At 48.6% G+C, this 23,387-nt stretch overlaps 1 protein-coding gene across 1 annotated transcript; it reads left to right on the forward strand.

Moving 5' to 3' along the window:
* Position 1: 1 nt before the first annotated feature.
* Positions 2-21,864, forward strand: B3GALT4 (beta-1,3-galactosyltransferase 4). Its single transcript, XM_063938253.1, has 2 exons — positions 2-107; positions 19,236-21,864. The coding sequence occupies exon 2, from the start codon at positions 19,595-19,597 to the stop codon at positions 20,624-20,626; it is 1,032 nt and encodes a 343-aa protein (XP_063794323.1). The 5' UTR covers positions 2-107; positions 19,236-19,594; the 3' UTR covers positions 20,627-21,864.
* The last annotated feature ends 1,523 nt before the right edge of the window (positions 21,865-23,387 follow it).

Below are 23,387 nucleotides of genomic sequence, written 5' to 3' on the forward strand. Positions count from 1 at the left end.
CTGCTGTTACTCTCCGTTTTGCGCAACTTTATTGAGATGACACATGGCGACAGAGAGCGCCGACAGGAGGCGCAGGGCAGGAGTATATCATCCGCGGTGTTACAGAGGTGAGAGCCGGGCCCACACCTGTCATATACCCCTGATAGCATGTATCCCCCTGATTATATATATACATATATACCCCTCCCTAATACCATGTATACCCCTGATTATATATATATATATATATATATATATATATATATACACCCTTCCCTAACACCATATATACCCCTGCATATATACATACCCTTCCCTAATAGCATGTATCCCCCTGATTTTATATATATATATAGATATATATATAGATATATATATAGATATATATCCTTCCCTAATACCATGTATATCCCTGATCATATATATACCCTAACCCTAATGGTAGAGGCTAGATCCAAGTGGCCTAAGGGACCTATTCCGTCAGGGGGAGGAGCCACGACACAAGGGGGAGGAGCTACGCCAGCGGGACAGTTCTCTAGTATCCACACCACCAACTATTACCTTTAGTAATTAGGTGGCGAGCGATTGGAGTGGGAGAAGGGACCTTCTGACGTACCTAGGGGAGGAGACCCGTCACCAGGGGGAGGAGCTGCGGGCGAACAAGGTACCCGAAAAGTACCCTCGCGGGCTCGCTTCGCTCGCCACCTAATTACTAAAGGTAATAGTTGGTGGTGTGGATACTAGAGAACTGTCCCGCTGGCGTAGTTCCTCCCCCTTGTGTCGTGGCTCCTCCCCCTGACGGAATAGGTCCCTTAGGCCACTTGGATCTAGCCTCTACCATTAGGGTTAGGGTATATATATGATCAGGGATATACATGGTATTAGGGAAGGGTATATATATGATAGTATCATATATATACCCTTCCCTAATACCATGTATACCCCTGATCATATATATACCCTTCCCTAATACCATGTATACCCCTGATCATATATATACCCTTCCCTAATACCATGTATACCCCCGATCATATATATATATACCCTTCCCTAATACCATGTATACCCCTGATCATATATATACCCTTCCCTAATACCATGTATACCCCTGATCATATATATTCCCTTCCCTAATACCATATATACCCCATATCATATATATACCCTTCCCTACCATGTATACCCCTGATCATATATATACCCTTCCCTAATACCATGTATACCCCTGATCATATATATGTATACCCTCCCCTAATAGCATGTATCCCCCGATCACATATGTATTTCCCTGATCACATATATGTATCCCCCCTAACCACATATATGTATACCCTCCCCTCATACCATGTATCCCCCGACCACATATATGTATACCCTCCCCTCATACCATGTATCCCCCTGATCACATATATGTATACCCTCCCCTCATACCGTGTATCCCCCTGATCACATATATGTATACCCTCCCCTCATACCGTGTATCCCCCTGATCACATATATGTATACCCTCCCCTCATACCGTGTATCTCCATGATCACATATATGTATACCCTCCCCTCATACCGTGTATCTCCCTGATCACATATATGTATACCCTCCCCTCATACCATGTATCCCCCTGATATTATATTTCTCTAACGTCCTAAGTGGATGCTGGGACTCCGTAAGGACCATGGGGATTAGCGGCTCCGCAGGAGACTGGGCACAACTAAAGAAAGCTTTAGGACTACCTAGTGTGCACTGGCTCCTCCCACTAAGACCCTCCTCCAGACCTCAGTTAAACATATGTGCCCGGCTGAGCTGGATGCACACTAGGGGCTCTCCTGAGCACCTAGAAAGAAAGTATATTTAGGTTTCTCTATCGTCCTAGTGGATGCTGGGGTTCCTGAAAGGACCATGGGGAATAGCGGCTCCGCAGGAGACAGGGCACAAAAAGTAAAGCTTTAGGATCAGGTGGTGTGCACTGGCTCCTCCCCCTATGACCCTCCTCCAAGCCTCAGTTAGATTTTTGTGCCCGGCCGAGAAGGGTGCAATCTAGGTGGCTCTCCTAAAGAGCTGCTTAGAAAAGTTTAGCTTAGGTTTTTTATTTTACAGTGAGTCCTGCTGGCAACAGGATCACTGCAACGAGGGACTTAGGGGAGAAGAAGTGAACTCACCTGCGTGCAGGATGGATTGGCTTCTTGGCTACTGGACATTAGCTCCAGAGGGACGATCACAGGTACAGCCTGGATGGTCACCGGAGCCTCGCCGCCGGCCCCCTTGCAGATGCTGAAACGAGAAGAGGTCCAGAATCGGCGGCAGAAGACTCCTCAGTCTTCTTAAGGTAGCGCACAGCACTGCAGCTGTGCGCCATTTTCCTCTCAGCACACTTCACACGGCAGTCACTGAGGGTGCAGGGCGCTGGGAGGGGGGCGCCCTGGGAGGCAAATGAAAACCTTTTTTGGCTAAAAATACCTCACATATATCCTCCGGGGGCTATATGGAGATATTTAACCCCTGCCAGAATCCGTTAAGAGCGGGAGACGAGGCCGCCGAAAAAGGGGCGGGGCCTATCTCCTCAGCACACAGCGCCATTTTCCCTCACAGAAAGGCTGGAGGGAAGGCTCCCAGGCTCTCCCCTGCACTGCACTACAGAAACAGGGTTAAAACAGAGAGGGGGGGCACTAATTTGGCGTTAGAAATATATAAAAAAGATGCTATAAGGGAAAACACTTATATAAGGTTGTCCCTATATAATTATAGCGTTTTTGGTGTGTGCTGGCAAACTCTCCCTCTGTCTCTCCAAAGGGCTAGTAGGTCCTGTCCTCTATCAGAGCATTCCCTGTGTGTGTGCTGTGTGTCGGTACGTGTGTGTCGACATGTATGAGGACGATGTTGGTGAGGAGGCGGAGCAATTGCCTGTAATGGTGATGTCACTCTCTAGGGAGTCGACACCGGAATGGATGGCTTATTTAGGGAATTACGTGATAATGTCAACACGCGCCAAGGTCGGTTGACGACATGAGACGGCCGACAAACAATTAGTACCGGTCCAGACGTCTCAAAAACACCGTCAGGGGTTTTAAAACGCCCGTTTACTTTAGTCGGTCGACACAGACACAGACAGGGACACTGAATCCAGTGTCGACGGTGAATAAACAAATGTATTCCTTATTAGGGCCACACGTTAAGGGCAATGAAGGAGGTGTTACATATTTCTGATACTACAAGTACCACAAAAGAGGGTATTATGTGGGATGTGAAAAACTACCGTAGTTTTTCCTGAATCAGATAAATTAAATGAAGTGTGTGATGATGCGTGGGTTCCCCCCGATAGAAAATATGGGCGGTATACCCTTTCCCGCCAGAAGTTAGGGCGCGTTGGGAAACACCCCTTAGGGTGGATAAGGCGCTCACACGCTTATCAGAACAAGTGGCGGTACCGTCTATAGATAGGGCCGTCCTCAAGGAGCCAGCTGACAGGAGGCTGGAAAAATATCATAAAAAGTATATACACACATACTGGTGTTATACTGCGACCAGCGATCGCCTCAGCCTGGATGTGCAGAGCTGGGGTGGCTTGATCGGATTCCCTGACTAAAAATATTGATACCCTTGACAGGGACAGTATTTTATTGACTATAGAGCATTTAAAGGATGTATTTCTATATATGCGAGATGCACAGAGGGATATTTGCACTCTGGCATCAAGAGTAAGTGCGATGTCCATATCTGCCAGAAGATGTTTATGGACACGACAGTGGTCAGGTGATGCAGATTCCAAACGGCACAAAGGTGTATTGCCGTATAAAGGAAGAGGAGTTATTTGGGGTCGGTCCATCGGACCTGGTGGCCACGGCAACTGCTGGGAAATCCACCGTTTTTACCCTAAGTCACATCTCTGCAGAAAAAGACACCGTCTTTTCAGCTTCAGTCCTTTCGTCCCTATAAGAGTCATATCTGCCCAGGGATAGAGGAAAGGGAAGAAGACTGCAGCAGGCAGCCCATTCCCAGGAACAGAAGCGTTCCACCGCTTCTGACAAGCTCTCAGCATGACGCTGAGACCGTACAGGACCCCTGGATCCTACAAGTAGTATCCCAGGGGTACAGTTTGGAATGTCGAGACGTTTCCCCTGCGCAGGCTCCTGAAGTCTGCTTTACCAAGGTCTCCCTCCGACAAGGAGGCAGTATGGGAAAAAATTCACGAGCTGTATTCCCAGCAGGTGATAATTAAATTACCCCTACTACAACAAGAAAAGGGGGTATTATTCCACACTATATTGTGGTACTGAAGCCAGAAGGCTAGGTGAGACCTATTCTAAATCTAAAAAAATTTGAACACTCACAAAGGTTCAAATCAAGATGGAGTCACTCAGAGCAGTGATAACGAACCGGGAAGAAGGGGACTATCTGGTGTCCCGAGACATCAGGGATGCTTACCTCCATGTCCCAAATTTGCCCTTATCACTAAGGGTACCTCAGGTTCGTGGTACAGAACTGTCACTATCAGTTTCAGACGCTGCCGTTTGGATTGTCTACGGCACCCCGGGTCTTTACCAAGGTAATGGCCGAAATGATGGTTCTTCTTCGAAGAAAAGGCGTCTTAATTATCCCTTACTTGGACGATCTCCTGATAAGGGCAAAGTCCAGGGAACAGTTGGAGGTCGGAGTAGCACTATCTCGGATACTGTTACAACAGCAGGGGTGGATTCTAAATATTCCAAAATCGCAGCTGATCCCGACAACAAGTCTCCTGTGCTTAGGGATGATTCTGGACACAGTCCAGAAAAAGGTGTTTCTCCCGGAAGAGAAAGCCAGGGAGTTATCCGAGCTAGTCAGGAACCTCCTAAAATCAGTGCATCATTGCACAAGGGCCATGGTAAAAAAAATGGTGACTTCCTTCGAAGCAATTCCAGTCGGCAGATTTCATGCAAGAACTTTTCAGTGGGATCTGCTGGACAAATGGTCCGGATCGCATCTTCAGATGCATCAGCGGATAACCCTATATCCAAGGACAAGGGTGTCTCTCCTGTGGTGGTTACAGAGTGCTCATCTTCTAGAGGGCCGCAGATTCGGCATTCAGTTTTGGATGTTGGTGACCACGGAGGCCAGCCCGAGAGGCTGGGGAGCAGTCACACAAGGAAAAAATTTCCAGGGAGTGTGATCAAGTCTGGAGATTTTTCTCCACATAAATATAGCTAAGGGTAAATTTATAATGCTCTAAGCTTAGCAAGACCTCTGCTTCAAGGTCAGCCGGTATTGATCCAGTGGGATAAAACATCACGGCAGTCGCCCACGTAAACAGACAGGGCGGCACAAGAAGCAGGAGGGCAGTGGCAAAAACTGCAAGGACTTTTCGCTGGGCGGAAAATCATGTGATAGCACTGTCAGCAGTGTTTCATTCCGGGAATGGAAACTGGGAAGCAGACTTCCTCAGTAGGCACGACATCCACCCGGCAGAGTGGGAACTTCATGGGGAAGTTTTCCACATAATTGTAAACCGTTGGGAATTACCAAAGGTGGACATGATGGCGTCCCGTCTGAACAAAAAACGGGACAGGTATTGCGCCAGGTTAAGAGACCCTCAGGCAATAGCTGTGGACGTTCTGGTAACACCGTGGGTGTACCAGTCGGTGTATGTGTTCCATCCTCTGCTTTTCATACCTAAGGTACTGAGAATTATAAGACGTAGAGGAGTAAGAACTATACTCATGGCTCCGGATTGGCCAAGAAGGACTTGGTACCCGGAACTTCAAGAGATGCTCACAGAGGACTTATGGCCTCTGCCGCTAAGAAGGGACTTGTTTCAGCAAGTACCATGTCTGTTCCAAGACTTACCGCAGCTGCGTTTGACGGCATGGCGGTGGAACGCCGGATCCTAAGGGAAAAGGCATTCAGGAAGAGGTCATTCCTACCCTGGTCAAAGCCAGAAAGGAGGTGACCGCACAACATTATCACCACATGTGGCGAAAATATGTTGCGTGGTGTGAGGCCAGGAAGGCCCCACGAAGAAATTTCAACTCGGTCGATTCCTGCATTTCTTGCAAACAGGAGTGTCTATGGGCCTCAAATTGGGGTCCATTAAGGTTCAAATTTCGGCCCTGTCGATTTTTCTTCCAGAAAGAATTGGCTTCAGTTCCTGAAGTCCAGAAGTTTGTCAAGGGAGTATTGCATATACAACCCCCTTTTGTGCCTCCAGTGGCACTGTGGGATCTCAACGTAGTTCTGGGATTCCTCAAAACACATTGGTTTAAAACCAGTCAAATCTGTGGATTTGAAGCATCTCACATGAAAAGTGAACATGCTCTTGGACCTGGCCTGGACCAGGCGAGTGTCAAATTGGTGGGTTTTTTTCTCAAAAAAGCCCATATCTGTTTGTCCATTCGGACAGGGCAGAGCTGCGGACTCGTCCCCAGTTCTCTCCCTAAGGTGGTGTCAGTGTTTCACCTGAACCAGCTTATTGTGGTGTCTTGCGCCTACTAGGGACTTGGAGGACTCCAAGTTGCTAGATGTGGTCAGGGCCCTGAAAATATAGGTTCCAGGACGGCTGGGGTCAGGAAAACTGACTTGCTGTTATCCTGTATGCACCCAACAAACTGGGTGCTCTTGCTTTTAAGCAGACTTTTGCTAGTTGGATGTGTAATACAATTCAGCTTGCACATTCTGTGGCAGGCCTGCCACAGCCAAAATATGTAAATGCCCATTCCACAAGGAAGGTGGGCTCATCTTGGGCGGCTGCCCGAGGGGTCTCGGCTTTACAACTTTGCCGAGCGGCTATTTAGTCAGAGGCAAACACGTTTGTAAAATCCTACAAATTTGATACCCTGGCTAAGGAGGACCTGGAGTTCTCTCATTCGGTGCTGCAGAGTCATCCGCACTCTCCCGCCCGTTTGGGAGCTTTGGTATAATCCCCATGGTCCTTTCAGGAACCCCAGCATCCACTAGGACGATAGAGAAAATAAGAATTTACTTACCGATAATTCTATTTCTCGGAGTCCGTAGTGGATGCTGGGCGCCCATCCCAAGTGCGGATTATCTGCATTACTTGTACATAGTTACAAAAATCGGGTTATTATTGTTGTGAGCCATCTTTTCAGAGGCTCCGCTGGTATCATACTGTTAACTGGGTTCAGATCACAGGTTGTACAGTGTGATTGGTGTGGCTGGTATGAGTCTTACCCGGGATTCATAAATCCTTCCTTATTGTGTACGCTCGTCCGGGCACAGTACCTAACTGAGGCTTGGAGGAGGGTCATAGGGGGAGGAGCCAGTGCACACCACCTGATCCTAAAGCTTTACTTTTTGTGCCCTGTCTCCTGCGGAGCCGCTATTCCCCATGGTCCTTTCAGGAACCCCAGCATCCACTACGGACTCCGAGAAATAGAATTATCGGTAAGTAAATTCTTATTTTTTTATTTTACAGTGAGATCTGCTGGCAACAGGCTCACTGCAGCGAGGGACTAAGGGGAGAAGAAGCGAACCTACCTAACAGGTGGTAGTTTGGGCTTCTTAGGCTACTGGACACCATTAGCTCCAGAGGGATCGACCGCAGGACCCGACCTTGGTGTTCGTTCCCGGAGCCGCGCCGCCGTCCCCCTTACAGAGCCAGAAGCACGAAGAAGGTCCGGAAAATCGGCGGCATAAGACTTCGGTCTTCACCAAGGTAGCGCACAGCACTGCAGCTGTGCGCCATTGCTCCTCATGTACACCTCACACTTCGGTCACTGATGGGTGCAGGGCGCTGGGGGGGGGGCGCCCTGAGGGCAATAAATAACACCTTGGCTGGCAAAATATACATCATATATAGTCCCAGAGGCTATATAGATGTAAAATTACCCCTGCCAGTATCACAGAAAAAGCGTGAGAAAGTCCGCCGAAAAGGGGGCGGGGCTTCTCCCTCAGCACACTGGCGCCATTTTCTCTTCACAGTGCAGCTGGAAGACAGCTCCCCAGGCTCTCCCCTGTAGTTTTCAGGCTCAAAGGGTTAAAAAGAGAGGGGGGGCACTAAATTTAGGCGCAATATATGTATACAAGCAGCTATTTGGGGAAAAATCACTCAGTTATAGTGTTAATCCCTGCATTATATAGCGCTCTGGTGTGTGCTGGCATACTCTCTCTCGGTCTCCCCAAAGGACTTTGTGGGGTCCTGTCCTCAGTCAGAGCATTCCCTGTGTGTGTGCGGTGTGTCGGTACGGCTGTGTCGACATGTTGGATGAGGAAGGTTACGTGGAGGCGGAGCAGAGGCCGATAAATGGGATGTCGCCCCCTGTGGGGCCGACACCAGAGTGGATGGATAGGTGGAAGGTATTACCGACAGTGTCAACTCCTTACATAAAAGGCTGGATGACGTAACAGCTGTGGGACAGCCGGCTTCTCAGCCCGCGTCTGCCCAGGCGTCTCAAAGGCCATCAGGGGCTCAAAACAACGCCCGTTACCTCAGATGGCTGACACAGATGTCGACACGGAGTCTGACTCCAGTGTCGACGAGGTTGAGACATATACACAATCCACTAGGAACATCCGTTACACGATCTCGGCAATGAAAAATGTGTTACGCATTTTCTGACTTAAACCCAAGTACCACATAAAAGGGGTTTTATTTTTGGGGAGAAAAAACAGCCACTGTTTTGTTCCCCCATCAGATGAATGAATGAAGTGTGTAAAGAAGCGTGGTTTTCCCCGATAAGAAACTGGTTATTTCTAAAAAGTTACTGATGGCGTACCCTTTCCCGCCAGAGGATAGGTCACGTTGGGAGATATCCCTTAGGGTGGATAAGGCGCTCACACGTTTGTCAAAAGGTGGCACTGCCGTCTTAGGATACGGCCACCTTGAAGGAACCTGCTGATAAAAAGCAGGAGGCGATCCTGCAGTCTGTATTTACACACTCAGGTTATATACTGAAACCTGCAATTGCCTCAGCATAAATAGTGCTGCTGCAGCGTGGTCTGATACCCTGTCAGATAATATTAATACGCTAAGACAGGGATAATAATATTTGCTAACATTGAGCATATTTAAGACGTTGTCTTATATATAAAGGATGCACAGAGGGATATTTGCCGGCTGGCATCCAGAATCAATGCAATGTCCATTCTGCCAGGAGGGTAGTAGAAACCCGGCAGTGGACAGGTGATGTTGCATTTAAAAGGCACATGGAGATTCTGCCTTATAAGGGTGAGGAATTGTTTGGGGATGGTCTCTGGGACCTCGTATCCACAGCAACAGCTGGGAAGAAAATTTTTTACCTCGGGTTTCCTCACAAAAGCCTAAAGAAAGCACCGTATATTCAGGTACAGTCCTTTCGGCTTCAGAAAAGCAAGCGGGTCAAAGGCGCTTCCTTTCTGCACATAGACAAGGGAAGAAGGAAAAAGCTGCACCAGTCAGCCAGTTCCAGGATCAAATATCTTCCCTCGCTTCCTCTGAGTCCACCGCATGACGCTGGGGCTCCACAGGTGGAGACAGGTGCGGTGGGGGCGCGTCTCGGGAACTGCAGGGATCAGTGGGCTTGCCCACAGGTGGATCCCTAGGTTCTGCAAGTAGTATCACAGGGATACAGGCTGGAGTTCGAGACGACTCCCCCTCGCCGTTGCCTCACATCAGCCTTGCCTGCTGCCCTCGGAGAAAGGTAGTACTGGCGGCAATTCACAAGCTGTACTTCCAGCAGGTGAAATCAAGGTACCCCTCTTTCAACAAGGCCGGGGTTACTATTCCAAAATGTTGTGGTACCGAAACCAGACGGTTCGGTGAGACCCATTCTAAAATTGAAATCCTTGAACACTTATATACGAAGGTTCAAGTTCAAAATGGAATCGCTCAGGGCGATTATTGCAAGCCTGGAAAATTTCAGGGTATCACTGGACATCAAGGATACTTACCTGCATGTCCCTATTTACCCTCGTCACCAGGTGTACCTCAGAATTGTGGTACAGGATTGTCATTACCAATTCCAGACGTTGCCGTTGGTCTGTCCCCGGCACCGAGGGTATTTACCAAGGTAATGGCCGAAGTACTTATCCCGTACTTGGACGATCTCCTTATAAAGGCGAGGTCCAGGGAGCAGTTGTTCGTCGGAGTAGCACTATCTCGGGAAGTGCTACGACAGCACGGCTGGATTCTGAATATTCCAAAGTCACAGCTGGTTCCTACGACGCGTCTACTGTTCCTGGGTATGGTTCTGGACAGAACAGGATAAAAAGGGTTTCTCCCGGAGGAGAAGTCCAAGGAGTTGGCGTCTCTAGACGGAGACCTCCTAATACAAATACAGGTATCGGTGCATCTATGCACGCGAGCCTTGGGAAAGCTGGTAGCTTCTTACAAAGAATTTCCATTCGCCAAGTCCCATGCAAGGATCTTCCAGTGGGATCTGTTGGACAAGTGGTCCGGGTCGCATTCTCAGATGCATCGGCGGATAACCCTGTCTCCAAGGGCCAGGGTGTCGCTGTGGTGGTGACTAGGGGGCCGCAGATTCGGCATACAGGACTGGGTCCTGGTGACCACGGATGCCAGCCTTCAAGGCTGGGGGGCAGTCACACAGGGAAGAAACTTCCAAGGCCTATGGAAAAGTCAGGAGACTTCATTACACATAAATGTTCTGGAACTTTGGGCCATTTACAATGCCCTAGGTCAGGCTAGACCCCTGCTTCAACACCGGCCGGTGCTGATCCAGTCAGACAACATCACGGCGGTCGCTCATGTAAACCGACAGGGCGGCACAAGAAGCAGGATGGCGATGGCAGAAGCCACAAGGATTCTCCGATGGGTGGAAAATCATGTGTTAGCACGGTCAGCAGTGTTCATTCCCGTTGTGGACAACTGAGAAGCAGACTTTCTCAGCAGACACGACCTCCACCCGAGAGAGTGGGGACTTCATCCAGAAGTCTTCCAAATGATTGTACACCGTGGGGAAAGGCCACAGGTGGACAGGATGGCGTCCCGCCTCAACAAAAAGCTACAAAGATATTGCGCCAGGTCAAGGGACCCTCAGGCGATAGCTGTGGACGCTCTGGTAACGCCGTGGGTGTACCAGTCGGTGTATGTGTTCCCTTCTCTGCCTCTCATACCCAGGGTAATGAGAATAATAAGAAGGAGAGGAGTAAGAACTATACTCATTGTTCCGGGTGGCCAAGAAGAGCTTGGTACCCAGAACTCCAAGAAATGATCTCAGAGGACCCATGGCCTCTGCCGCTCAGACAGGACCTGCTGCAGCAGGGGGCCTGTCTGTTCCAAGACGTACCGCGGCTGCGTTTGACGGCATGGCGGTTGAACGCCGGATCCTGAAGGAAAAGGGCATTCCGGAGGAAGTTATCCCTACGCTATTTAAAGCTAGGAAAGAAGTGAACGCAAACCATTATCACCGCATATGGCGGAAATATGTTGCGTGCTGTGAGGCCAGTAAGGCCCCAAAGGAGGAATTTCAGCTAGGTCGTTTTCTGCACTTCCTACAAGTCAGAGGTGACTATGGGCCTAAAATTGGGTTCCATTAAGGTCCAGATTTCGGCTCTATCGATTTTCTTCCAAAATAGAACTGGCTTCACTGCCTGAAGTTCAGACTTTTGTTAAGGGAGTGCTGCATAGTCAACCCCCGTTTGTGCCTCCAGTGGCACCGTGGGATCTCAACGTAGTGTTGGATTTCCTGAAGTCGCATTGAGTGGAGCCACTTAAATCCGTGGAGCTACAATACCTCACGTGGAAAGTGGTCATGCTGTGGGCCGTGGCGTCGGCCAGGCGTGTATCAGAATTGGCGGCTTTGTCATACAAATGCCCTTATCCGTATTCTATATGGATAAGGCGGAATTGAGGACTCGTTCCCAATTCCTTCCTAAGGTGGTATCAGTTTTTCATGTGAACCAACCTATTGTGGTGCCTGCGGCTACTTGGGACTTGGAGGATTCCAAGTTTTCTGGACGTAGTCAGGGCCCTGAAAAGTATATGTTTCCAGGACGACTGGAGTCAGGAAAACTGACTCGCTATTTATCCTGTATGCACCCAACAAGCTGGGTGCTCCTGCTTCTAAGCAGACTATTGCTCGCTGGATCTGTAGCACGATTCAACTTGCACATTCTGCGGCTGGAATGCCGCACTCTAAATCTGTGAAAGCCAATTCCACGAGGAAAGTGGGCTCTTCTTGGGCGGCTGCCCGAGGGGTCTCGGCTTTACAAATTTGCCGAGCTGTTACTTGGTCGGGTTAAAACACTCTTGCAAGAGTCTACAAGTTTGATACCCTGGCTGAGGAGGACCTAGAGTTTGCTCATTCGGTGCTGCAGAGTCATCCGCACTCTCCCGCCCGTTTGGGAGCTTTGGTATAATCCCCATGGTCCTTACGGAGTCCCAGCATCCACTTAGGACGTTAGAGAAAATAAGATTTTACTCACCGGTATATCTATTTCTCGTAGTCCGTAGTGGATGCTGGGCGCCCATCCCAAGTGCGGATTGTCTGCAATACTTGTATATAGTTATTGCCTAACTAAAGGGTTATTGTTGAGCCATCTGTTGAGAGGCTCAGTTGTTATCATACTGTTAACTGGGTATAGTATCACGAGTTATACGGTGTGATTGGTGTGGCTGGTATGAGTCTTACCCGGGATTAAAAATCCTTCCTTATTGTGTCAGCTCTTCCGGGCACAGTATCCTAACTGAGGTCTGGAGGAGGGTCATAGTGGGAGGAGCCAGTGCACACCAGGTAGTCCTAAAGTTTTCTTTAGTTGTGCCCAGTCTCCTGCGGAGCCGCTAATCCCCATGGTCCTTACGGAGTCCCAGCATCCACTACGGACTACGAGAAATAGATTTACCGGTGAGTAAAATCTTATTTTACCCCCCCAATATCATGTATCCCCCTAAAACCATGTATCCGCCTCATAATATATATACCTTCCCCTAATATCTTGTACCCCCTGATGATATATGCCCTCCCCTAATATCATATAATCCCCTAATATTATCTACTCCCTAATAATATATGTCCTCCCTTAATATTATGTACCACCTAATGATATATGCCCTCTCCTAATTTTCCCCTCTATTATCATGTACCAACCCTAATGATATATACCCTCCTCTAATATCACATACCCTCCCCTATTATCATGTGCCCCCCTAATACCATGTATCCACCAAATAACATATATCCCCCTAATATCAAATATCCCCCCAATTATCATGTGCCCCCTGATACCATGTATCCACCAAATAACATATATCCCCATAATATCAAATATCCCCCCCATTGATATATATCCTGCCCTAATACCATGTACTCCCCTAACATCATATATCCTCTCTTAATATCATGTACCCCCTAATAATATATACCCTCCCCTAATATTATGTACCTCCTAATGATATATACCCTCCCCATAATATCATGTGCCCCCCTAATGATATCCACCCTCCCCTACCTCATAGGTTCTCAAACTCGGTCCTCAGGACCCCACACGGTGCATGTTTTGCAGGTCTCCTCACAGAATCGCAAGTGAAATAATTAGCTCCACCTGTGGACCTTTTAAAATGTGTCAGTGAGTAATTAATACACCTGTGCACCTGCTGGGTTACCTGCAAAACATGCACTGTGTGGGGTCCTGAGGACCGAGTTTGAGAACCTCTGCCCTACCTAATAGCATGTATCCCCGAGATATCATACACCACCTCAGATATCATGTCTCATGACAATGCCATCCCCATATCCTGATCATTACAATGATGCCCCCATGTACTAATTACTCTCAACCTCCCCCCCCCCCCCCCCATTACTATCTGGTATACTCTACGGCAGTGGTTCTCAAACTCTGTCCTCAGGACCCCACACTGTGCACATGTTTTGCAGGTAACCCAGCAGGTGCACAGGTGTATTAATTACTCACTGACACATTTTAAAAGGTCCACAGGTGGAGCTAATTATGTCACTTGTGATTCTGTGAGGAGACCTGCAAAACATGCACCGTGTGGGGTCCTGAGGACCGAGTTTGAGAACCTGTGCTCTACGGGATGTAATGGAGCCTGAGATAAAGGCACAATCACTTACAAGGCGCGGTTTTGCGATCTCAGACTCCATTACATCCGCCGCATTATTTTATTTCTTTTCCCCAGTGAATGCGGAAGTGTAGTAGGGAAGCTTCTGTTGGCTTGGGTTCCACTATGAAGTTAATATATTCTGGCTGATTGTACTGTAGAGTACTCCTCACTAATGATCTGCCGAGTACCTGCCCCAGGGCAGTCTAAAGCTATACAGGTAGTTCTATGGGCCTGCTTCAGGTTTGTAAGTAAAGCAAAAAATATTTTACACTGTTATGCCCCTTTCACATCGCACAAATACCCCGGTATCGACACGGTATATTGCCGTGTCGAAACGGGTCAGTGTGCGATGTGAAAGCGCCTTTCCCGAATTAGCGGGTCACCTGACCCGGTAATTCAACCCGGTAAAAAAGAAGGGTTATTACCGGGTCAGGTGCAGTGTGAATGGGAGCCGTTCCGATGCGACACGGCTCCCATTCACAGCATAGGGAGAGGCAGCGCAGGAGATGAGCTCATCTCCCAGCGCCGCCTCCACCCCCGCCCCTGCTGCTGCTGCTGCGCCCCCAGCTGCTATAGCAACCGACATGGTATATTGCCGGGTCGGAAAGCCAGCAAGGAGAGCAAATGCCGGATCCCACCCGGTAAGGACACGTTTCTCTTACCGGGTAGGATTCGACATTTGCGATCTGAAAGCAGCACAAGTTAGGTGTCCGTTTGGACACACCCCAAACGAATAACTCTCTCTGTACGTTACATCTGCCCCACCTGCAGCGCAGCATGGTTTTACCAGGCGCACATGTTACATCTGTCCCACCTGCAGCGCAGCATGGTTTTACCAGGCGCACATGTTACATCTGCCCCACCTGCAGCGCAGCATGGTTTTACCAGGCGCACATGTTACATCTGCCCCACCTGCAGCGCAGCATGGTTTTACCAGGCGCACATGTTACATCTGCCCCACCTGCAGCGCAGCATGGTTTTACCAGGCGCACATGTTACATCTGCCCCACCTGCAGCGCAGCATGGTTTTACCAGGCGCACATGTTACATCTGCCCCACCTGCAGCGCAGCATGGTTTTACCAGGTGCACATGTTACATCTGCCCCACCTGCAGCGCGCATGGTTTGACCAGGTGCACATGTTACATCTGCCCCACCTGCAGCACAGCATGGTTTGACCAGGTGCACATGTTACATCTGCCCCACCTGCAGCACAGCATGGTTTTACCAGGTGCACATGTTACATCTGCCCCACCTGTAGCGCAGCATGGTTTTACCAGGTGCACATGTTACATCTGCCCCACCTGCAGCGCAGCATGGTTTTACCAGGCGCACATGTTACATCTGCCCCACCTGCAGCGCAGCATCCAGGTGCACATGTTACATCTGCCCCACCTGCAGTGCAGCATGGGTGGCTTTTTTGCTTTGCTTACAAACCTGGATCAGGCCCCTTATTTGGACACTGACGCAGTTTTCCTAATTAGTCTCCACAATGGATTACAATGAAACGAGAGGCAATTGATGTGCAGACTTTCACCTTTCGTTTAAGGGGTTGAACAAAAATACTGTACGAAACGTTTAGAAATTGCAACCATTTTTATACACAGAAAAATACCTAGAGGGAGGAGGGATTTGTGATGTCATGTATTCTAACGCGTTTCCCCATGTAGCCTACGGGTTCATCAGCGGCGTTTCTCTGACAAACCCGTATGCTGCACGGGGAAACGCGTTAGTAGCTGTGGACTTACGATTCATGCCGCTGAATACGTGCTGAGGAGATATCTGTGACCGTCTCCACGGACAACCGATCCTGCGGCGAGAGCGCTTGAACTGCCGTGCATATGAGTGGACTCAGGAGGAGATTGCTGTCTTTGCCTGGTGCACAGCAAGTGGCGTCCGGATCCCATCTGCAGCTGGAAAGGAACAGTAGTGCCAGAGGTAGAACTGCCTACCGTTGTTGCACTTTAGTCCATTGGGGACTAAGGGGCCCACTGCCACCCAGTGCAGCAATGAGTTTCCCTCTGGGCCACCGCACAACCATTTTGAGCGAAGTCAGGGACGGAAGCAGAGTGGGCCCCACTGCCTGAGGTACCTGCCCCTTACCTCAGGGAGGCTGGTATAACCCTGTGTGTGTTTGCCATCTGAGCCGGAGTGACAGGGGAGTTCTGCTGCTTGTTAGCGCTGATGCTCACAGGTGCGTACTGCCTCTTGACCAAGTGCCAAACTGAGGAAGCCACATGGGATGGTGCCCCCTCTCACAGACAGGGCAATGGGCGCGTGTTCCCTGCTGGAAATGATGCGGGTGCTAATATTGCAGAGTTATATAGGCACACACCACTGGATGACTCAAACTATGAACAGCCCAGTTACTTAACCAGTGGTGTTGGCTTATTGATAGCTACAGCCGTACTCACTGTTACACGTACACTGGTGATGGAGCAGAGCCGCAGAGGATTATAGGGTTTTTGTACAGTTCGCCAGACAGCAGGTGTTAACCAGGTCTCTCACTTCTGTCTCACACCATATCATTACATAGGGCCTAATTCAGACCTGACTGTAGCAGTAAATTTGTTAGCAGTTGGGCAAAACCATGTGCACTGCAGGTGGGGTAGATGTAACATGTGCAGAGAGAATAAGATTTGGGTGGGGTGTGTTCAAACTGAAATCTAAATTGCAGTGTAAAAATAAAGCAGCCAGTATTTACCCTGCACAGAAACTAAATAACCCACCCAAATCTAACTCTCTCTGCACATGTTACATCTGCCTCCCCTGCAGTGAACATGGTTTTGCCCATCTGCTAATACATTTACTGCTATGATCAGGTCTGAATTAGGCCCATAGTCTTATACAGTAAAGAAACAAAGATGGCTCCTGCACCTTCTCAATAGTGATCTAGGTGGCCATCTTGGAATAGGCCATGAGGTCTCCCTGGAGGATAGGAAGACTAGAGTCTGTGCAGTAGAACACTCTTCCTTCAACACCCACCATCACCAAGGTGCACCCCCACTGGTCGTCACACATCACAGGAGACTGTGTAATTGTACTCCTGTCACTCTCTGCCACCCACTGCTTCTCCCCGTCATCCTCTGCCTCTCCCTGTCACCCACTGGCTTGTGGCTTATTATGAACTTGGGGTGGGTCGGAAACGGGGGGGGGGCAGTGTATATTTTTGCACCTGGGCCAACCACTCTCACAAGTCCACAGCTGGGTAGTGCCACTAATGGTGAGCGGATCTGACTGTTTACATTATTCTGCCTTGCTTATAACGGTGACCTGGCTGTTCCACAACTGGATTTCATTGACACAAGAAATATACGATTATATCTGACTTGGGTAGAACCAAATGCAGGTAGAAACTTGTATGAATAAGTTGCTCATCCGGCCTGGTGTCCTCATCATAATCACATACTGGAGCAATGAATTTCACTATCCTAGAGGGTTACAGTATAACAGGCGGGGTGTGGTATGGAAGATCATCCATACATAGGTTGACAGTAACTAGGTCGACAGGTCAAAAGGTCAACATGAGGCTTAAAAAATAAATAAAAATGTGTCGTTTTCTCCATACAGTGACCAGGAACCCCAATTAGTGCACTGTGTCCCCTTGCATGGCTCGCCGTGCTTCGGGCAAGGTACCTCACTACGCTAGGCACAGGTTACTATTCCCAATCGTAGTCCACGTGGATCGTTAAGTATGAAAAAGTTCATAAAAAGAAAAAAAATTGTGAAAAACTCATGTCGACATTTTGACCTAGAGCCCCTGTCGACCTAGAAACCCTATGGACCTAGTTACCGTCGACTTAGACGTAGTCAACCTATAGACCAGATACCAACCGTGCGACAGTGTCTAGGCCGACCCCAAATGGTCAACATGCAGGGCCTGGGGCCTGACAATTTTTTCTAAAATCTAGCAGCCAGGATGAAAGTGTAGGAGCATCTTGCAGCAGACCTTCACCAGTTATCTTAGGGGGGGGGGGGGGGGGGAGATTTAAATTTTTTTTTTTTTTTTTTTTAATTATTGAAGCATGAAAATATGTGCAATGTACAAGAAAAAACATTATAATCTAGATACAATGAATTGCTGAATATACACAATACAGTGTGACGCTTCTCGTCAGTTCCAAGTCAGTGACAGTAAGCTCAATGATATATTGTAAGACATTACTAAAGTACAAGATATAAAAATCCAGTTTGGGGGGGGGTTTCATTATCCAATATCCTCAACCCATACCAAGAGGTCAGATGCTAGCTGTTTTGGATCCTCTTACGTATTGGAACTTATAATGTTGCAGTATAACTCTCCCAAACCTCAAAGAATGGACCCACACATTTTTCCTTTTCAAACATGGGGCCGGATGTAAGCTCCGAGGCTTCGGCCGAATGCAAATGTTTTTTTTAAAGCAGCAAACATTTACAAGGCAAAACCAACCACCATCACCAAGCTCGGGGGGCAGATTCCCCCTCCCCCCTTGCCCAGACTGCCTCTGCTCAAAGGCCCCTAGATTCGCAGGGCCCTAGCCAGCTGCCCAGTGTGCCTTTACATTGAGATGGCCTTGGTTGTGGCTTCCCAGCAACAACTTCCTAATGTAGATGCCACACTTGGAATCAACTCCAGACCTTTTCCCTGCTAACGTGATAAATCAAACACTTACTTTTTGCAACTGATTACATGTTCATTCCAGCATATACAGGGTCATGGTAGTCCACATGACAGTGGAAACTATTTGTAAGACGTAAACTCTGCATTTGGAACTTTCCACCACGCTACTGGTCTCCACACGTGTTTTATGCACATTCTGATGTTGTAATTAGATTCTCTTAGGTTAGACCAGATGGCGCCATTTTTGAAACAAATTATTATTTATATATGGTATACAAAGAGAGAGAGTAAAGAGATGACTGCTGAGCTATTTATTCTTTGTGTTATTAGTTCCACTGTAAAAATAATGAGGTAATAATTATAGGAAGGTGCGCACGTTACCCTTGAGATAACGCAAATGCAAGAAGAATGTAGCGGGGGAACAGAATACGCGCTTGCGTGCCTTTTACAGGCAGACTAGACACAGCGGAGGCAGCCATTTTGTGTGCTGAACCAACGCTCACCAATTGGACAGGTCCTTCCTTTCCCATAATATTTTGGGGGTTAACAGAACGTAAATGTCCATCACATTCTGTGGTACGGCTGTATAATAGATGCGTCACGCGATTGGATGTTTATTATTTATATGTCAGTATCATTGTTTCTCATTCTGTTCTTTCCTGTCTTCCAGTTATAACCGTATCCCCAACACGAGCCTCTCTGTCCTGAAGAAGTCGCACCGTTTCTGTGACATGGGTCCCGTGTGTTAAATTATTACAGTCTGACAGAGGTCTCTGAACGCCAGGCTGAGATCGGCGGCTGCAGGTTGAGGTGTCTCTCTGATTACTCATCACTGAACTCATACCGGCACCTTGTTTGGACAGGAGGGTAGAAGTTCTGGCTTCCCATCACCGCACTACAGGACACAAGATGGGGACAGGAATATAAAGAAGTGTCTGATAAACTTGTTTCCTGGGAAGTATATAATGATCTCAACAGTTCGGATTTATCAAAAGCAAAACTGGACCTAGATTTCCATCCACGGCCATCATGCGCCCAGCTGTTGCTGTATGCCTGCGCTTGTTTCCGTTCCACCGGCGGCGCTGGCCTGTCCTTGTCTTGTTCTTCTCGCTCTCTTTGCTAATTATCTACATCGTCTCTGGCTATCTAGAAGAGCGATTGTCTCAGACACTTCCCATTTTCTACTCCACTCCATCCGATCTTTCTTCATCTCGACTTTTAAATGTTCCTGTCCCTCCATTACTACTCTCCCCTGTCAAGGCTTGCTTGCCTCCCCCATTCCTCCTCATTTTAGTTACCAGTGCGCCTTCCCACAGAGACAGGAGGGATGCGATCCGCCAGACGTGGGGGAGTCTCTCTTCTTCCACCTCCTCCGCTTCGCTCACCCTGTTCGTCCTGGCGGTTCCGAAGTCGCCAGCAGAAAGAGCCGCACTGGTGCACGAAGCAGTGACCCACAGGGACATCATCCAGGCCAACTTCACCGACTCTTACCAGAACTTGACGCTTAAAACCCTGACGGGGTTGTCTTGGGCACTTGGGAAATGCCAAGAGGCTCAGTACTTGCTCAAGACGGATGATGATGTCTTCATCAACGCGGTGGCCTTGTCAAAGTTTCTGCGGGAACAGAACGGACTCCTGTACCTGGGCCGAGTTCACTGGCATGTTAGCCCCGACCGGGACCCAGAGAGCCGTCATTACACCTCACAGGAACTATACGCAGGTGACCATTTTCCACCCTATTGCAGTGGCACCGCCTACGTGTTGTCTCAGGCAGCTGCTGGACACATCTTGCAAGAGGCCGGGATTGGCCCCTGGCCTACAGTTGAGGATGTTTATGTTGGCATCTTGGCTCGGGCAGCTGGGATTGCTCCACGGCACACTGCTAGATTGTCGGGTTCAATGGCCATTCCACATTACAGCTGCTGTTACCAAACCATGTTCAGCACCCACGGACTCTCTCCCCGCAGCATGCAGGAGGCCTGGAACATGCTGAAGGAGGCGGACAATCACTGGTGTCCCCCATTTACCATGCTCTTCTGTAAATTGCTTGGGCGGGGGTGAAGGGAGAAATTGTCCATTGACTGCAGGCGGCGGCAGATGAGGTCTAGGTTGGATGTTTCGTTGTAATAATTTACAGTATATTTCATTCCCTGCAGGGGCTTGTCCCCTGATCGTCTATACAGCCCAGCAATGTCTCCTGTGTAACATTTCAGCAATTACCTGGTTTAATGGCGCGGTGAAAGGTTCGTGGGAATGAAGCAGCTGATTGGTGGCCTGCTGCTAATTTCTATCCGTAGACCAGAGGTTCCCAAACGCTGTCCTCAAAGCACCCCAACGGTCCTGGTTTTAAATGTATCCATGCTTGGCCACAGGTGACTTAATTAGCACCTCAGTCAATTTGATTTAACAATCTGTGCTGAGCCATTGATATACCTAAATCCTGGACTGTTGTGGTGCCTTGAGGACCACGTTTGGGATCCTCTGCCATAGACACTCATTAGGAATTTGCCACATGGCTTTGGACACATAAGAAGCCATAACGGAGATTCAGCACAAGGCACGGTCCATACACAACCCTATTTCATGTTTGCCATCATAGCCGCGGCTGACACCGTGACTTTCTCCACCTTTTATACGTTAGACTGAAGGATATACTTCTCCGGCACTGCCTTCTGTCGGCACGCACAGGTAAAATGTACATGCACTGGAATCTACAAAGTCAAAGCGGAATTATTGTTAGTATACAACTTGTACGTAGCGTGTTACAACTACTAAAGGTTCTCCAATAGCAACGGAAGCTGTAGACCCTTGAACCCTGACGAAGAAACTGGATATTTGTACTTGATGTAAAACTTGTTCCTTGTAATCTATCTGGGGGACACCGCTGTATTTACTAGGGGCTGGCACAGGAGTATGCACCAACATGCTAGCCAGGAAAGCCCTGCCCCCGTCTAACCCATCCCGCATCCTTAGAGTGGCGCCCCTTCATCAGATAGGTGAAGTTTACACATTCCCATTTGCCTCCCACAACCCATGAGAAAGTAGGGTCCTCACAGAGGAGACAGCAGCTGTGACGAGATACGGGCACCATGCTTTCCGGGGGCTCAGCAGCTAGTCATCACTGACTACTTAGATGGTAGCCTCTTGGCCAAGCCAGCCACTCACTAGCTGTGGTGTGAGCTCCAGTTGATCACCAATGTTGTGTCCCTAAGTGTAGGGGCTAATAGCTGCAATCACCAGCATCATTCACACTCTGGGGCAGATGTATTACCCTGGAGAAGGCATAAGGAAGTGATAAACCAGTGATAAGTGCAAGGTGATAAATACACCAGCCAATCAGCTCCAATATGTAAATTAACAGTTAGGATCTGATTGGCTGGTGCGTTTATCACCTTGCACTTATCACTGGTTTATCACTTCCTTATGCCTTCTCCAGGTTAATACATCTGCCCCTCTGTTTGGTATGCTTACAGCTGATCAGGATAGATGGCAGAGCAAGCACTATGGGGGTCATTCCGAGTTGATCGCTCACTGATGTTTTTCGCAGCGCAGCGATCAGGTAAAAAAATGGCTAAACTGCGCATGCATAAGCACCGCAATGCACACGTGCGTCGTACAGGCACGAAGAGCATCGCTGCTGTGCACTGGATCTAGCGAAGACTCCATTTGCACGGGCGATCGCAAGGAGAGTGACAGGAAGAGGGCGTTTATGGGTGTCAACTGACCGTTTTCTGGGAGTGTTCGGGAAAACGCGGGAGGGCGGGTGTCTGACGTCAATTCTGGGACCTCCGTCGCTGGATTCATCGCACAGGATAAGTAACTACAGGGCTGGTTTTGTTCTGCACAAAATGTTTTTGTATCGCTCGGCTGCACGGGCGTTCGCACACTTGCAAAGTGAAAATACACTCCCCCGTGAGCGGTGACTATGCGCTTGCACGGCTGCTAAAAGTAGCTAGCGAGCGATCAACTTGGAATGATGGCCTATATTCTCTACAACAGCTATTACATGTATACACACATGCCGCAAGAATGTACAGCTTTGTCACAGGTCTGAGAGTGAGTAGACCAGACCCTGTAACCCAACATGTCTCATCTATGAGGGTCATTAACCATAGAGCCCTCCTCAGTCACAGGTTCTACTTACACTGGTCTATAAAATCAAGGCCATAGGCCGCCCTGTCCAGACTTCCCTCCCGGGTTTTGTCACCTGAGGCTAATGCTACTGCCAAACCATTTCTTGGCTCAAAGAGGTTTGGAGCCAGATCCTGGAGACCCAGTCCAGTACGTGGAAGTACTTTACCCAGATTCACTGAATAGGGCTGGAGCTGCTGCCATCACAGCCCCTCGGGACTAGCAACGATGAAGCCTAACGCTTCAGAGTCCTAATTTATTTCTATATACCTCTGTACATTGTAATAATCACACCTACCTCACATAACCAGCAACTTACTTTTCACTAACCATTCTTATACACAGTGTTTTATTTCAGCATTGCTTGGCTGAAGCACACACAGCGGAAGCAGCTGTTTTGTGATCTCTAGGCCAAGTTACAGGGGACTGTAACCAATCACTTCACCGGTCACAGTACCCGGTCTCCTCACTCTAATGAACTGATTGGCTGCAGTCTCAGGAACATTAAAAGGCAGCAAGTTCTATTCACCGTTGTGTGTAAAGGTGTCGAGTATATATATGACAATTCGGATGGCCTGTTACCGTTTGTGACCTAACAGACAGGAAATGGGTAAACAGACCAGCGAACTATCACCAGACAATGACCGCATCCTGATATCCTCCAATGCACTATTCCATGTATGTGTGTAGC

Source organism: Pseudophryne corroboree, chromosome 8, assembly GCF_028390025.1.
Source record: "Pseudophryne corroboree isolate aPseCor3 chromosome 8, aPseCor3.hap2, whole genome shotgun sequence".
Lineage (NCBI taxonomy): Eukaryota > Metazoa > Chordata > Amphibia > Anura > Myobatrachidae > Pseudophryne > Pseudophryne corroboree.

What these genes read in the sequence shown, in the direction of transcription:
- B3GALT4 (XM_063938253.1), top strand. Translation starts at nt 19,595, where the DNA reads ATGCGCCCAGCTGTTGCTGTATGCCTGCGCTTGTTTCCGTTCCACCGG.